The sequence below is a fragment of the Psittacula echo genome, assembly GCF_963264785.1.
Source record: "Psittacula echo genome assembly, chromosome: 5".
In the NCBI taxonomy this organism is placed as follows: Eukaryota; Metazoa; Chordata; class Aves; order Psittaciformes; family Psittacidae; genus Psittacula; species Psittacula echo.
Genome location: NC_137739.1, coordinates 72,122,202 through 72,139,066, shown reverse-complemented (window position 1 = coordinate 72,139,066; position 16,865 = coordinate 72,122,202). Strand labels below are relative to the sequence as shown.

At 45.7% G+C, this 16,865-nt stretch overlaps 2 protein-coding genes across 2 annotated transcripts in view; one reads left to right on the top strand and one right to left on the bottom strand.

Annotated features, from left to right (window-relative positions):
* Positions 1 to 1,341: 1,341 nt before the first annotated feature.
* On the bottom strand, positions 1,342 to 8,079 carry SIX4 (SIX homeobox 4; the record flags this gene model as incomplete). Its single annotated transcript, XM_080619446.1, has 3 exons — positions 6,849 to 8,079; positions 4,673 to 5,361; positions 1,342 to 2,138 (listed from the first exon to the last, which is right to left on the bottom strand). Exons 1-3 carry the CDS (start codon positions 7,709 to 7,711, stop codon positions 1,342 to 1,344), a joined length of 2,349 nt encoding a protein of 782 aa, XP_080475572.1. The 5' UTR covers positions 7,712 to 8,079.
* Positions 8,080 to 8,335: 256 nt separating this feature from the next.
* MNAT1 (MNAT1 component of CDK activating kinase) overlaps positions 8,336 to 16,865 on the top strand; it is a 123,567-nt gene continuing 115,037 nt past the window's right edge. The window contains exon 1 of the mRNA XM_080617138.1: positions 8,336 to 8,699. Coding sequence (XP_080473264.1) covers positions 8,545 to 8,699 — 155 coding nt within the window. The 5' untranslated portion in view covers positions 8,336 to 8,544. The remainder of the gene's footprint in view (positions 8,700 to 16,865) is intronic.

Genomic DNA, 16,865 nt, shown 5'->3' with positions numbered 1-16,865 from the left:
CAGAAGGACCTATCTTTGGCTCTCTGCACTGCTAGCAAATGTCACCCACAATGACTGAAAGACTTAAAACTCTTCTTACTCGTGCAAGCAGGGGCACTGAAGTCAGCGGATCTACTTGCAGAAGTAAGGCATCATGATTTGGCCCTGAGGACGGATATTTGCAAGTCAGTGTTTTTATTCCTCCTGCCACTGTGCTTTAGTAACAAAGATAAGGCCACTAGGAAGAAAGGCACATGGAATTCTGTAAAAAATACACAAAAAGGTTCAACTAATTTGCAAATTACTAACAAAACAAACAAAAAACCCCTGAACACAAAGACAGAGGGGGTAGAGACAGGGGCCTCCTGGGTTTGTGAGACTGGGAGTTCATTTTCTAGTGTCAGTGTGATTAACATTTTACTTTTACAGCCTATTGCTTGAAAAACTACAAAAAGTAAAACCTTGTCAAAATAACTATGCTTACTTCCTGCTCAAACAATAAAAATAAATTAAACAGCCAGAAAACATTTTCCTTTTCAATGCATTATGTCTAAATTGAAAGGGAACATACACCATAAATAAAATCCATTGTACTAATTTTAAAAAAAGTCTCCTTTATAAGAACTGAAACAATATTTACATTCATACTGGAAAGAAAGCTTCCGAGTTGCATAATTAGAGTTTCAAATGCTGTTTTTTCTGGTGCACTGACAAAACGCTAGCTGTAACACTTACAAACCTGTAAATGTTTGATGCAAGATTTTTGGTTTGAACGGAAGTCTGCTGGGAAAAAGCAAACACACCAGTAGCAATATTATTGATGAGTTTGTTTCACTTCTTAACCTCAAACAACATAAAAGCCGGCAAGGTATCGTCTTAGAGTTCCTTAGAAATTTCTCAATGCCCATAAACTAGAAGTAAGCAGCAAAAATAGCTGCATTATTTCTACCTTTTTGGAGCGAGATTTCTGTTTTCTATCTAACGTCAGGAGTGTATACTTACTGTTGAGAGTATGTTGTACTATGGAGAGTTTAGTTAAATTATTAAGGTAGTGTCTTGTAGTTAAATCTGTACCCATTTGTTCAGTACTTGCTCTGGCATTTCCTTTCTCCTTTAATCTGCTTAAAAGAGAACACTGCATGCAAACCAAGTGTGGCAACCTAATTCCATCGCTGGAGATTCCTTTGTACATTGATGCAGATCACTTACGTGTTCCTCTGTTTTCTTTAAATGAAAAAAGCCCCAACCACCAAACAACAACAACAACAACAAAAAAACAAACAAAAAAGAACCCCACTTGGTGTTTGTTAGGGCCTCAACAGGAGACTTATCTATTAAAGACAGAAAGCAGAGGAAAAAACGTTACAAGTCTTGCATATCTTCATCCATCTGAACTGTCTGCAGTTTTGCAAGTTCTTTTTTGTCCGTTTCCAGTTCTTCACAAACCGTGTCAACGATGTTACTCATAACATACTTGGATTTTGAATCCAGCATCATTAAATTGCCAGTTGACTTACTCTCAGCATTAGGTAAGAAATTCTCTTTGACATCAGGTACGGCTTGCAGAACTAACCTGTGCTCTCTGACAAAATCTTGATGTACTTGTGCAGAGGGGTGGCTGACACGGTCTCCACTTGTAGAAACTATTTCTCCAAGTGTGGGTTGTGCTGTAGAAATGGACAACAAATCTTGACTGGTAATGAGGGAACAGTTCTGGAGGGTTGCATAGTTAGTGTTGCTGATAGATATCACTGTAGAGGTACTGGTCACGGGTGATGACATGGACTGGCTCTCCGAGATACCAGAGTTCAGTTCTGCAGCATTTAAAAGAGTAGGTGGTGTGAGGGAAAAATTATGTGAAGGTGTTACATTCACTAACGAGGAGGCCAGGGACTGGAGTCCTCCACTGGATATATTTTCAGAAGACATGTTTACATTTAGTTGCGTGCTCTGACTGACTGGCATCAACTGAGAAAACACAAGGCTTCTTTCCAGTCCTTCTTGCTTGACAGAGCCTACTGCCTGGCCTGAATTTGGAACTGTATAAACGACTGCGCTTGGAGTGAGGGGACTGAAGAAAACCTTTCCTTGCTGCACTGTTGAAGATTCAGTCGTAAAAGTTCCCCCATCAGATGCACTGGGACTTACTGAAACATTACCTAGAAGAAGGGAAGCAAAACAAAGGAAAACACAGATTACAGTTTGCAGACAGTTGTGGAGACATATTGTTAAGACATTTTGGTCTCTTTTTATGTTTGCAGGACATACATATGCTATTATATCATGCAGCACAGAATCGTGTTGTTTGTTAACAGGTGAGAGAAAATCTGATACTAAGAAATAAAAACTGTTAACAGAAACTGCTTTTAGAAAGAAATTAAAAAAAAAAAAGAGAGAGAAAGGGTTCTGGTATATTAGGTATCTTTCAGGCTCTCATGAAGTGGCAAACAGTCCTCAGCCATGTGATTAAAATGAACGTGCTTTGGCCTTCACTAGTTGCCACCACTCAATTTCTATCTAAAAATAGAATCATGAAAGGCTATTAAAGATAGTTCAGTGACAGAGTACAGCTTGTGTGTGGGAACTTGAGGCACATCACGTGAAATCCACTATTGTTGGGCAGAACCTACCTGAGCCAACCTGTAGAGAAAACAACAAACCCCAGTAACTTCTGTCCGGCTAACTAGGCAGTCCATCAAGCACTCAGAGGTATTGCCTTTCATCTCACTTTATCACTAATTTCTAAAAGCCTAACCCTACCACATCCATCATGCTGTGTAAAAATCACACAGCAACTGCCTACCCTTTTTGAAAGCCACAGCACTGCCTGCGTGATGCTGTAGCTAGCCAAAGCAAGAAGAGGTGGCCAGAGATGACCCGAAGTTGGTTTTACTGGACGTGCCACCTAAGTTGCCATTATATTAATTCCAAAAATAAGATATACTGGCTCTTGGTACTGGGTCCCAGTTCAAACACCTCCCTCTTACAAAAGCAGTTTCATTATAATTTTAAGAGGCTACACTTCGAGACACCTAAAGTTTTTAGAACAGCACTGAAGATAAATTTCTTCCCTGGGAAATATTTTATCCCTATTAATTTATGCTAATCAATGATATTTTTTGGAAGATATGATTTGTGTAAACCAGAGTAGAAGTGAGGTAATTTGAAGTTACCTGGTGATATAATTTATTGTACCTTACTTAAAACACCCTGCAGCACACTGCAGCTAGACTAAACAGCCAGCTGTCCATCCATCTCATATTAAGAAAATCAAAAAGAAATCAAAGCAGCAAATATGGGTCTTGACTTTTCTCTGCACCAGACTAGATGTACGGTGGACCGTTCTCCAGTGGGAACTGGTATTTTAAACAATGGGAAAAATATTCAGAGAGGAGCTTACTATGAATCTTATGACTTTCAAACACAACAGTTCCCCATTACTTAAGGGACAGAACTTATTTTCTCACCTTTACTGGCTGTCAGTTTATGCCTTGGAGCATGTGGATTAAATGGCTTTTGTAATTACACACGGTATTCAGACTAAATGTCTTCTTTTTTCTGTCTTGGTTCAGCTATGTACCAGTAACTTCCAGTGACCGTGTGTCACATTTTAGGATCTAATAATTGTGCATCCATTTAAAATGTGTTTGTAGACCTTCAGTGTTCCTTCCCATATCATAGCAAGAATCACTGGCTCTCTATACACATTTAATTCAAACAAGCTAATGTGAGCACAGTTTCATTTTCATTATAGTACTCACAGCTCCTGAAAGTAGAGAGATTCATTTAAATTTAATCATTTTCATAACCAAAGATATTGTGGCTAATGAGTAATAAAGCTGTTTGGTTGTGCTTTATAACCTGCTTCAAAACAAGGATCCAGAACTAGGCTTGTGCTCCCTGGGATTCATCCTGGCTGGCTACAAGTTTCAGTCTATGGTATGTTAAGACAAACTCTAAAGCAAACCTGGGGAGGAGCCTGCACACTTGGCACGTGAACCTGCGATGCCATATTTCCCTTGGACTGAACGCAGTTCTATCCAAATACCCTTGCATTTCATATCTACGAGCTATTGCTTATTTCTATAGTTTCCCTGCAGTTTAATCTTGCTTAATTAGAGGACAGAAAATGTACCAGCATAACTGTTTGGTCATGTTGTGTCTACAGGCATTGAAAATTTGCTTTTATGAAATGCTTTGGTTAAAAGAAAAAAAAAAAAAAAAAAAAGAAAAGAAAACCAACAAACCAAACCAAAAAGCCAAAACAACCACCAGAAGAACAATGGTAACAATTTCCAGCTGCTGCAATTTTCATTTTTGTGAGCCTTCTCATTAAAAGAATTCAGTGGCAAATGGGAAATATTTTGAATTACTGAAATGTGTAAAATTTACAGATATTTGTGAAGACCGGTATCCTGTGATTCCTGAGAACAGCATGAGATGAAAGGGGTGTAAATTACCAGACCTCCTTCTCTGCTCTTCCAAGAGGAGCTCAGCCTCACGCCACAGTCTGCTCATGAGCATAACCCACTATAAAGGAAGTCAAAAGGTATCTTTTGATGTACTGTGTGTAGCCATGGCTGAGATTCAATCCTAGTACCTTGGAGGAAGTGGACTACAGCTTCTAAAATGGTAAGTGTGCCTGATTCCAACTTGTTCTCATACCTTTTACTGTAAGAGACAAAACTTTTACCTTGTGAAGCTGCCACAGAAACAGGAGGCAGCTGCAGAGAAGAAAAGCCAATGCTTCCGTTCAGCAGCTGGCCATTTGTTCCTGAATTGGGGATCTGGACAATGCCATACTGGTTTATTTGGACAGGAGCAGTAAAAGTAACTACAGAGCCTCCATCTTGCGAAGCAGCAGTTTGTACACTTTCCCTTTTCACCTCTGAGCTTGGTATCAATCCCGGGAATGAGACTGGGATGTTGCTGGGGCTGAAGGTGGCTGCTGCGGCATTGGGGACCGAAGCTTGAAGGAGTTTGAAGTCCTTAACATCTTCTGATGAAGATGACAGTATATCAGTAATGGATACCCCGTTGCTCACGACACTTGATGTGGTTTTGGGCGAATTTAAGGTAACAGTCTGAGAAGCCCCCACGCTGAGTCCATTGAGAATGACGCCATTGGGTCCCTGAAGAAAAGAGCTACCATTGAAAAAGACAGAAGAGGTACTGGCAGGCACGAGGTTTCCATTCAACAAGACACCAGATGAGCTCAAGGCTATTTTAGTGTTTCCAAGCTGCTGCATGTAGACGGGCTCCATGTGGCCAGGAAGGCTGAGGCTGGTAACGCCATCAGATGAGCTGGACAGCGGATGGGGAGATAAATCCTCCTGCCCCTTACTGGATTCATCTTCTGTGCTAGGGTTGCCATCTGACTCACTATGGGAAAAGATGGAGAGATGACATTGCATTACCATGGCGTGCCAGCAAGCTCTGCAGCAAGGAGGGCTCCTTGCTTTGATAGAGTTTGGGAAAACTCTCACAAAGAGATTTTTTGTTTTTTGTTTGCCTTTGCAAGGAACTTTTAAACGAATTTCAAGTCAAGGGGAAGGTTTCTTAGAAAAGGGCAAACCAAACTTTCGCTTAAGAGAAACTTTACAGCCTGGGTTATGAACTTGTAAATAAATCTCCCCTCCAATCTGATCCGGGCGACCGAAGGGGGCTGCCTCGGGCCTCCCTCCGCCGGCCCAGCATGCCCACACGTGTGAGAAGCGCCGCAGCCATTTGGTAAATCCCTGGGCGGCACCAGTGGGAGGTGAGAGCGAGCAGGCCGGGAAGCGCCGCCCGACCCCGACCCCCTCCACCCCGGTCCGGGGGCAGGCCCGGCCGCCTCGGGCTGTGCCGGGGGGCGGTGGTGCTGGTGGGCGGCCTTTGTGCCGCGCCCGGCGGGCCGCCCCGGCCCCGCCGAACCCCTTCGCCCGGAGCTGCAGCGAGTTGATATTTTCTGACTGGTCCGCCCTCCACTGCATTTTTCGGTCGCTCCCTCCCCCTCGGTGCTCGCCCTTTGAAGTGTCCCGCGGAGAAGGGGCCGCGGCGGCACAATCGCGCCCTTGGTTGAGAAATGCCTTGGGGCCCTCCGCCGCTTTTTTCCCCTCCCTTCTCCCTTCCTCCCCCCTCCCTTCCCGTCCCTGCCCCGGGAGGAAGGAGGGGGGCGGGAGCGGGGAGGTCACCTCCACCTGCCCGCCTCGCGGCGCCGAGCCCCCGCCGCGGCCCCTCCGCTAGCGGGGAGGGACAGAAGGGGGGGAGCGCGGATCTCCGGGCGCGGGCGGAGCGGGGCCGGGCGGGGGAGGCTCTGCAGCCCCGCGGGAAGCGAACGACAGCGGGGCTGGAGGCAAAGGCCTGCGGCGGGCTGAGTCCGGCAGAGCCGCCGCTGAGGCCCGGCGCAGGCGGCCCCGCTCCTCCGCTGAAACCCGAGCCCGGCCCGCTCCCGAGTCAGGTTTCAAAACAGAGCGAGCGGCGGGACCCCACACCCCCGCACGTCCTGCGCCCGCGTCAATGATTAACTCTGTCAGGCGCGAGAATTAAATAAAAACAAGGAGTGAGGGACACAAACACTCTCCCCTCCCGCCCCATTCCCGCAGCCCGTCGCCCCGCCGGTGTCCGCGGGCTCCCGGGCCGGGGGGAAGGGACGAGGCGCGGGGCAGTGAAGGGGGCGGCGGGGCCGGGAAGTTTCCCCGCGCTGTCTCGGCGCGGCTCGCGTGCCTGCGTGCCCGGGCTGGGTGGGTGTGTGGGAGCAAGGGAGCGGGGAGGAGGAAGGAGGGAAGGACGAGGCGCACTGAAGGTAAGCGCCATGTTTGCAAGGGAAGAAAGAGCCGGGAGAAGGAAGGCAGGCGGGAGAGGGGGCGGGGAGGAAAGTTTGCCCTCACCTTTTGGACTGGGTCTCGGAAGGGTTGCGGTCCCGCTGCCTGCGGTTCTTGAACCAGTTGCTGACCTGGGTGAGGGACAGCCCGGTGATCTTGGCCAGGTTGCGCTTCTCGGCTGGCGAGGGGTACCGGTTCTGCTTGTACAGCTCCTTCAGCGCGTTGCGGGACTTTTCCTTGAAGCAGTAGACGGTCTCCTCGCCGTCCCAAATCGTCCTAGGAAGAGGGTATTTCCTCCGCAGCCTGTACTTGTCCACCGCCCCCAGGGGTCTGCCCCGGGCTCGCTCCGCCTCAGTGTAGCGAGCCTTGTACCAGAGCTCCTGCAGGAGCGGGTGGTTGGAGGAGTCGAAGTTGTGGCTCTCCAGGATGCTGTAGAGCTCGGCGTAGATGCCCTGGTGGAAAGCCACCAGAGCCCGGGCTTTCATTAGGCTCTCGTTGCCACGTAGCAGATCGCTTGGGGGCAAAGACCACAGGAACCTGGCCAGGCGGTCCAGGTTCCCACCTTGCTGCAGCGCTTCGCAGACGCAGGCGACGTGGTCCGGGGAGAAAGCCAGGGGGGTCTGCGAGGAGGAAGAGGAGGAAGAAGAAGAAGAGGGAGAGGAGGCAGCGTGGTGATTCCTGGCCAGGAGTTCCGTGTGGAGCAGTACCTGGTCCGCGGTTCCCCCCTTCGCGGCGGCGGTTGAGCCTGTGTGCTCCATGGGGAACGCGGCCGCGGCGGGAGGAGGCGGCGGCGGCGGCGCCTGGTTGAGGGCTCCAGCCGCGGCCCCGTCGGGGGACACCTTGCTGGCTTCAGAGAGGATTTCCATCACATTTTCCTGCTTGATCTCCACCGCGCTCGTGATCTCGTCCGTGGGGGAGGCAGAAGACATACTTCGGTTTGTTTTCTTTTTTTTTTTCTCTTTTTTTTTCTTCCCCCCGTCCCCTTCTCCTCCCTTCCTATCTCTCTGTAAAGTCCACTCCTCCTCCTGCTCTCAGCCGGCTCTAGCCGATCAGGTTTCCTCCCGGCCACGCAATAACCATTAAAGATAGCTGCTATAGCAAAGTAGTATAAACGGACTCCTCTCCGCAGCTCCCCCCAACGTGACTCCCAGCCCCGCTGCAATACTATATGGCACCGCAGCCTGCTGGCCCGGCCGCGCCCGCCCATTGGCTGCGCCGCGCCGGGAGGGCGGGGGCTCTCGCGTCTCCAGGGCAACCGTCAATCAAGCGGTCCCGCTCCGCTCCTCTGCCCCCTCCCCACCTCCACCTGGAGAGTGGTGCCCCGCTGCAGAGACGCCCCGCGGGCGAAGGGAGGCGGGCGGTGGCCGTGGGTCCCCTCACCTGCGCTGCCCAACCTCGGGGTGGGGAGTATCCAAACTCGCAGGGGCAAGGCGATGGTTACCCGGGGTGAGGCAGTGCACCGCGGCCTCCTGTTGATTATTCATTATGGGGGAGGGCCCCCCCGGTTACAGCCGGCGCTCTCGGGACAGAACAGACCGCTCCACCGCCGGGCAGGTACTGCCTGGTGCAGCTCGTACCTGCTTGGCCCAGCCGTCGCGGCCCTCCCTGCCGCCGGCTGGCTCTGCCTGGCGGTAGTCGTGGCCGGGAGGGGTGCGGAGCCAGGCGGGCCGGGCCCAACGACAGGCGGAACGCGCGGGGCGGCGGGCTGTGCCGGGGGGCCCCTTTGGCAGAGGCACGGTGCGGCGGAAGGCGGAAGGCCCGGATGGAGGCAGCGGGAGGGGAGGCGAAGGGGAGGCAGAGGGAGGCGGCTGCAGCTATGGCCATGGATATGGATGACCTGGGCTGCCCGCGGTGCAAGACCACCAAGTACCGCAACCCCTCCTTGAAGTTGATGGTGAACGTCTGCGGACACACGCTGTGAGTGGGGCCGCCGTCCAGTCCTGGGGGGACCGGAGGGAAAGGGCCGTGGTGAGGGAAGAGAGGAAAGGCTCCCCGGACTGGGCACGGCGGTGGTGCCGGGCGGCGGGGCCTGAGGGAACGGCCGCTCCCCAGGCCGGTCTGGGGGTGGGGGTGACCCCGGCACAGCGGGGCGATTGCGCGGCGGCCCGGGCCCCCGTTTGCCTCTCTATGCGGGAGCGCCGTGGCCAGCGGTTGGGCTTCGGGCCGTAGACGGATCGCGATGTGGGTGGGTCTGAAGCGTTGTTTCCGGCTGCATCTGTAGTGAAATACCGGGAGGGCAGCACCTAGTACTCGGCTCCTGTCCCGAAGGGGTGTGGGGTTCAGGCTATGAAATGGGAAACGTGGAGAAAAATATTTTTCTCATCAACGTAAAAACTTCTTGCTTATATCTAATACAGTGTTTGGGTAATTAAGGAGGAAGAAAAAAGAGGGGTTTTGTTTGTTCGTTTTTCTGGCATGTGAATTCTCCTGATGAGTTATGCTTTGTCTGAAGGTCTGATGCTGGTTTAAATATTTGGAAAATCCCCCTGTAAGCCTGTGCTGATGGTGCTGTTTACTCATTCGTGGGGGTTTTTTTTTGGTGTTTGTTTGTGGTGTTTTTTTTTTTTTTTTTTTTTTTTTTTTTTCAACGAGAGTCATAACTTTTTTTTCTCTTTCCCCAAAAATGAACGTTTAGATAATTCCCACTACAGGCTCTAGCTGATGTAAGTTACACATAGTTTGAACTCTCACTTTCACATCTGGACACCTTCCTTAGTTGGTGTGGAAGTTTTAAAGGATCTACTCTTAAGTTCCTTATAAATACATATTAAAAAATTATATTTTTAAACTACACATGAATTACATACAAAAGATGCAGCCTGAAAGCTTTATTGAATTTGACGTAAGTGTTGCAAGTGAACTGGATTGCAACAAAGGATTTATGCAGTTTTCTTTAGAAAAAAGCATTAGTTTTCATTTGGTCCTGTTCTCTACAGCCACACAAGCACTTCTGCTGCCATGAGTGAAGGTGTGTGGGAGAGTCCAGATGGTTTCCTGGTAGTGGTGGTGTAGGAGAGGGCAGTGTCAGGAGTGCTCCTTTGGTGGCAGTGATGCTGGCTGCATGGAAGAGCCAGCTTTAGGTGGAGTTCAGAAGCTTTTAGATGAGGCTGTGCAGCTTTAAAACGATGCCTTTATCTTGTATTCCAGTGAAGACCAAAGGGGTAGTGGTCTTGATGATCTTCTGCTTTCAAGCTCTAGAGCCACTTCCAGCAGAGGACAGCACGTTTCAGTTTGCTCTCCTGCTTTGGTACTCAGTGTTTGTTTTTTTTTTTTGTAGCTGAGCTTTGCTTGAGAAAATTAGTCATGTTTGTGCTGTACTGCACTGCGTCCAACTGCTGACACAGTATATGGGGTTGATATCATTGTCTTGGTTTCCTTGTGTCTTCTCAGCTGCACAAAGACTGTCTCTGCTTGCCCCAGCTCTTGTTGTTTGCACTTCTGCATTTGGCAAATGTTTTATCCAATACCGAATTGCTAGTCTGGATCCATGTAGCCCTGGGTTGAGGCAGCTAGTGTCTCTGCAGGGTGCTTGCTGGGAAACGGCTACACAGGCCCACCCAGATTGACCTTACCCGAACACAGCAAGGTCTTCTTGGTCCCTCCTTTACCTTCCCAGCAACGGGTGTCTGTGCAGCTGAGCAACACTGCTTTAAAGCATATGTGTGTGGGTAAAGCTGAAGTCACTATGTAAGTAGGATCACTGGATTTCTTTGGTTTTGTTGTGATTAAGGGTTCTCCATCTTGATGTGGTTCTAGTGGGTCACTTTTACTCTGTAATATCCTTGCAATACCTCCTTTAAGGTTGTGTTTTTATTATTGCTTCCATATGATGTTACAGACCCTTCATGCTGGAAGTAATTTCTTTGTAATGGTCAATAAATTCTCGTAATAAATAATCTAGAAGCTGGAAGCTCAGATGAGGCACCTGTGAATGAAGTATGAGGGGAAAAGTGGAGGTAATTGACATTTGTTCTTTCATAAATTCACCGTGTTTCAGGCGTAAGGAAGGAATATTTAAATAGTTCTCAAAGCAAAAGAGCTAACATAAGTTTCTGATGGAGATTTACCCTTCCTGTGCAACCTATTCGAGTAATTTGCTGTTCTTGCCATGAAAAATCCTAATTTCTAATCTAAATTTATTTTGTTAATTTAAGCATTTAGGAATTCTAACGTGTTTTATACACCTTGTGAACTCTTTATTATATGTTTTCTTCAGGAATGTCACATGTTTTGGGGGCTTTCTCTTTGGTGTTTTCAACACTTATGAAATCCTGTTCTTTCAGTCTCGAGTGATTTTTATTTCTTATGTTTTACATTTGTGGGCTGCTCTCATTGATTTTCTTGAGGTTTTTTCCACTTGGTTTGCGTTTTTCTGGAGCACTGGAAGTGGACAGAGTGCTCTGAGTCGTTAGTACAAGAGGCAGAGTCAAAATTATTTCCTATGCTTTTCATATGATATCTGCATTTCATACATCTCAGTAGGACGATGAGTCTTTAAGGATTTTTTTATTTTTTTGCATGGGTGATATATGTGATTTATGTTTAGCATAAACACCGGATTCTTTAGCACTTTACTGCTCAGTCTATTTCTGGGCAGAACAGTGTTTATATTTGCCTTCACTGTGCTGTTATGCGGCTGATTATTCTTACTGTTTTGCTCTGTCAAACTACATACTACTTCAGGTGACTTTTACACTTGTTTCAAGTTGCTTTGGATTCTGAGTCCTTCCATCCGAGTGATTGTAACTGTTCCAGATTATCCTCTGCTAACTGAAGAAAAAGACTTTTCTGTCCTGATATTTTCCGATGGATAATTTATGGACAAGATGTTTTCTGAGTGATTTTTGAAGTTGTTGCTTGCGGCCATAAGAAATCAAACTGAGGAAGAGCAAAATACGGAATTGCTTGCAGTAAATGGCCTCGCCTTTCCCCCTCCACCAAGTTACTTTTTGTAACAGTGGGGAATACTGAAAGGTTATAGCCATGTGGATGGCCTTGCTACCTGTTTTCTCTCTGACTGAAAAAAGAGCTGTTTTCTAAAGGTTTGGGTTTCTAATCATCTCTCAGTACTTCAGTATGTACTGTATTTGTTTAGATTATATGACTCTCAATTTAAGACCGTCAAGAGTCCAGTTAAGCCAAAACTATATTGCCTCTAGTTGCTCTTTTGCTACCTACATAGTTACTGTGTCATTTGAAGAAATTATATTCTTTTGATATGATTTGTGTGTGGGATCTTATCTGCTTCGTTATCTGAAATATGCGGGAGATAAGTTGTTTGTCTGGTTATTTGTTTCGGCATCTTCCCAGGGACTGATGGTAACCCTGACTGGTCCCTGTTTCACTGTGTATTTGGTTCCTTGCTCTTCTGTGCAGGTGCTTTTGCCGTTCTTCACACTGTTAGAACTTAATGCAGAATGGAGAGATGATCTTTGATAACTGCCTTTGTCAGTTTTCAAAGGGTAAATATTATGTCTACCAGATTTGAAAAACTTGAAGTACTCTCTCTTTACTGTAAAACCTGAATATAGTCCATAGGTTTATGGAAGCTCCTTGTCTGCAGAAGCATATTGCTTTTATCATGCTTTCTGTTTAAAGTTTGCTGATAAACATGTATGGGAAATTTCAGAGCCTTGACTTTGTTGTCTTGGGAGTTTTGGAGCCATTGCTCTAACGCGTTTCCCAGTTCTGGCTTGTATTTTTGCTCCTTTTGCTGTGATGTGAGTTACATTAGCCAGTTAATCCTTTTTAGTGAATGAAGATCAATGCAGAAAATGCCACAAATGCTTTGGCATCATCTTTTGGAGATTTTCCTTCCCATTGAACAGTAAGTTAATGCACTCCTACTTTAACTGCTGTTTCACTGCAGACGTTGTGAAGGAATATTTTCATGTTACCTTTGGTATTGCCTGCTGGTAGTTTCATTACTGGTGCTTTGACCTTTCCTATTTTGTGAACTGTGCTGTATGCTGACTAAAGAGACCTTCAGTGATTTGATTTGCAATTGTGCAAAATCTCTTGAATTTCAAATCATTAAAGAGCCTATACTTAGCTGCAATGAATTGTCAGTAAGCTTCACATCTTTCTCTGGGGTTTCAGAGAGCTTGTGGTTCTACTGTTAGTTAATTTTCTTTATTTTGTGGTTCTCTGTTTTTCCCTTCTGAAGAATTGTGAGAGTTACCTTTTTATGCCTTCTGTCAGCCAAGTTGTTTCTATTTTAATGTTCTTAGCCAGTTCCTCCCCTTTGGTTAGAATTAAACTAGAAGAGTCTTCTTTTTATTGTGTTTTTTCTTTCTCTTATTTTTTTTCTTTTTTTCCTTCTCATCTCCTACATAAACAACGGTAATCTCAAAGCATTTGAGAACTTGTTGGGCAATGTATGTCCTGTTTGTTCCTTCTTTTTTGGCGGGTGTCTGCAGTGAAGGTTCCTCTTGCTACAAAGTCCTGTGCTTTGGAGGTTTGGAAGATAATTCTTCTCTTCTGCTCTTTAATTTAAGTGTTTCTCATCTGGGGTAGATCCTGTGTGTTACAGAGTGGCTGCCTGTGCTGGCCTTCTCTTGCTGTGACCTCAGTCCTGCCAACACGTTCATTCTGGAGCTCAACACCACATATGCACATAGCACTTCTCCTCCCTTGTCCTTTGCATATCTTCCTGTGTCAATGTGCTTGACCCTATGTTAGAAGAGCTTGCATTGGCTTTCTCCTAATGCTGCATGTTTGCCATGTTCAGTTCCTCTATGGTCAGTGGGGCTCTGGAATGTGTTCACGTCCGCTTGCAGCAGAGTAGGGGTCAGTGCCCTGATAAGCACAGCAGTGCTGCAGTGAAGATAAGGGGTAGGCAGATGAGTGTGAGAGGATGAAATTGGACGTTGGGTCTCAGTTCTAAACATCCTTCAGGTTGGGCTTCCATTGCAGTTTATTCAAAGAGAACCATGCCAAGCCTTACAATTATGGGATTTTTTTTTTTTTTTTTTTATTCTTTTTTCCCCAAGGCTTTCTTCTTAGTATTTTGTTTTCCTTGGTTATTGCTTCCTGACCAGTATCTCCAGAAGTGTAATACCATGTGTTTTTGGCATTGGAGTAATGTTGAATAAGCCTTTTCCACTATAAATCTTCCCTGTCAGTGAAAGGGAGGATGATAAATTAGCAGTTAAAAGTTGTTCTAGGATGGGACTTAGTATGGAAATGTTCAGTTCAAGAATAATGGATGCCTTTTAAAGTTTATTTTCTCAAGTATAACTGAGGTTCAAGGCATCGGATACTTGGCTTTAAAGATGCTTTTGTGCAGGGGAAAGTGTGTCTAATTATGGAGCAATGCTTGATGAAAGTTCTGCAACACATTAGTTTCTAAGGTGCGCTGATGGCTTTGCCTTCTTTTAAAAGTTCACTTTCAGGAATTATATTCAAAAGTCTTTGTACATGCATGACGGTTTTTGATTATTCACACAATTCCTAATGTCTTTTCTGAGCATACAGATGCTGGGTGCGTGCTTGCCAATGAAGTTGTAATCCACCTGGCTTCATTTGAGACTCTGAATTATCTCTTACTCTGCCTGTTTGGGTTTCATGGCCTGTGTTGAGTTTTAGGAGGCAGGTTAAGCATATCCCACTGATTTACGTACATAAAGAGGAAAGGAAATGCATCCACTGAAAACTGCATTAAAAGAATGTTAAGGTTGTTATTGCAAGCAGGATTGGATAAAGAAATTTACTGTTGGTTGTAAACTTAGACCATATGGTCTCCAACAATCAGACACAAAAGTCTTAGGTGAAAAAAGTAGTTAACTGGGGTTGTTGGTTCAGCTTTGTTGTCCCCCTGCCAGCTGTAGGGAGAAAGGAAATAGGTACATAAAGCTTTTTCTTAGGAGCCAGTCCTGCTGCTCCAGCTACCTGTAGGGAGAGGAAACATGAATGTGCGCAGAACAGCAAAAGAAAAACTCTTTCCTCACTAGTGTCATGCCAGCTGTTGTGGTGCCTCTGGAAAGTGTCTTTCCCAGGCTTGATATCTCTGGGAGACAGGACACAGGTGCCAGAGCAGCCTCCCCAAGAAACTGACAGGCTTGATTTCAGCTGCTGCCAGTGTAGTTTGTTCGTGTGCTGCTGCAATCTTAGATGGTAGTTAATGAACTTGCTCTATAGCAATCTTGTTTGATGTCTTTTTCCTATCCACAAGAGACTTTTGGAAAGGTGTCAAGGCTCCTTATTAAGATATCATTTGTGCCTTCCTTTTCCCAGAGGGAGATGTATTTGTTTCTTGCTTTATTTGTTAATAAGGCTTCAAAATGCAGACAACATAAAACCAATTACTATCTCTGGGCCCACCTTTGTGTTGCTCAGGGAAGGCATCAGTTCACAGAGTTGTGTTGTGGGGATTCTGTAATCTGCCCTGCACCCTGTTATATATATTCCAAGGATTCATTAGGGGGTAATTGCGTCCTCTGAGAAATCTTAATTGCGGTGCTAACGGCTGCTAAAATGAAGAAACAGAGGAGGGGTTTCATTATTTGCTTATTTATTTTAATGTTAGGTGCATTTGGAGTTTTGCGGCTGTCAAGTTCCTCAGGAGCTGAAAGTAGGCACGTCCCTGGTGGATTTGGAGGAGTAGGGACTCATGCCAGTGCATGGAGCTGGAGTTGTTGGGAAAAAGTTTGGAATCTTGTTTAATCTTCTTCCAAGTGAAAGGATCACTTGGCTTCCTACTGCATTCTTCTCTGCAGTGTGGTTCAGGAAAATGCCTTTCTTCTGAGATGGGGGGAAGCCCTGGAGATTGTGGAAAGTAAAATAAAACTGTGTTTTAGCCAAGTAAGTTTGAGTGAAGTATTCCAGCTAGAGGTAGGCAGTGAGGATCTGTCAGACCTGTAACTTTTAACTTGAGCAAGTGGGAATTAGGTGCTTAAATATGTATTTGAAATTTATTTGGCAAGCTTTTTTCTCAAGAAACTATCTTAAATGCAAGATACACAAGGACAGTGATAGTGTATTTAAGGCTGTCATTTGCAATGTAAAGATTGGCTGTGATGTATATGATTTTTAATCATATTTTGTTAATACAAAAGTGGGTGTGGGCTCATGAGTACAAACAGTATGAGTAGTGAACCACAGAAATGTGGATGCAGGAGTTGTGAACAGGCGCGAGGGAAAGAGCCGCTGGGACCTGGTATTTACTGGACTCATGCAGGAGATAACTCATGCTAACTCATGGTACTTACTGGACTCATGCAGTTTGCTAACCTGGCAGAAAATGAGAAGCTTTTTTGGTAAGTTAATGTGGTGGCGTTTGTACAGGACTAGTGAGTTGAAGTGACTTGTGAACAGTTAGGCATCAGAGATGGTGCAAGGTAATCTGTAGGAACATGCATCCACAGGTAAGGTAAGAATAGGGTTGAAGGAGGACACAATGTTAATTTAGCTCGCACCATTTTGTGAAGCTGCATGCTTAAAAATCTGGCTTCTCTGGGAGAGCAAATGCTCTGTTTTGTCTTTTGGCTTGTTTTTTGCTGCTTTTGCAATATCACATCTCAAATAAGATTCCTAGGTGGTAGATCCTTACTTGCATGACAAGTATAAGTAATCTTGGTAGACTAAAGCAGATTTGGATTACATACAGCTAAAAATCTCAACCAGAACAGGAACTTTGTGTGGTCCTAAATGTGGCTATTTTGCTTTGGTGAGATAAGTAATGAAAAATAGGTAATTAATTCCAAGTGATTTACATCTCTGAGAGATTTCTCTTTGTTTCTTCTCTGTGAGTTGGGAATCAGGGAAGTTTTTTTACTCTTTTGTCAGGTGTGCCAGTTAGGTTAGCTGCTGCTTGTGATGAAGCAGAATTACTTTTTAAAAAGTGGAATAATGTATTCCTTCAGAAAGAAAACTTTTCCCTGACTTCTTGGGGCATAAAAATCTAGGGCATCTTTCTTCTTTGTCTTTTTGTTATTTTGTTCTTTGTCTGTTTTTATTAATTTGGATTAGATGCTCTTTAGGCTCTGTTCCCATCCCATTATTCTGCCAGAGTCTCTCCAAGTTAGTCATGGGAGGTGATTAAACTATTGCTGAAATACCCAAGAGGTTATTTCCTCTACCATC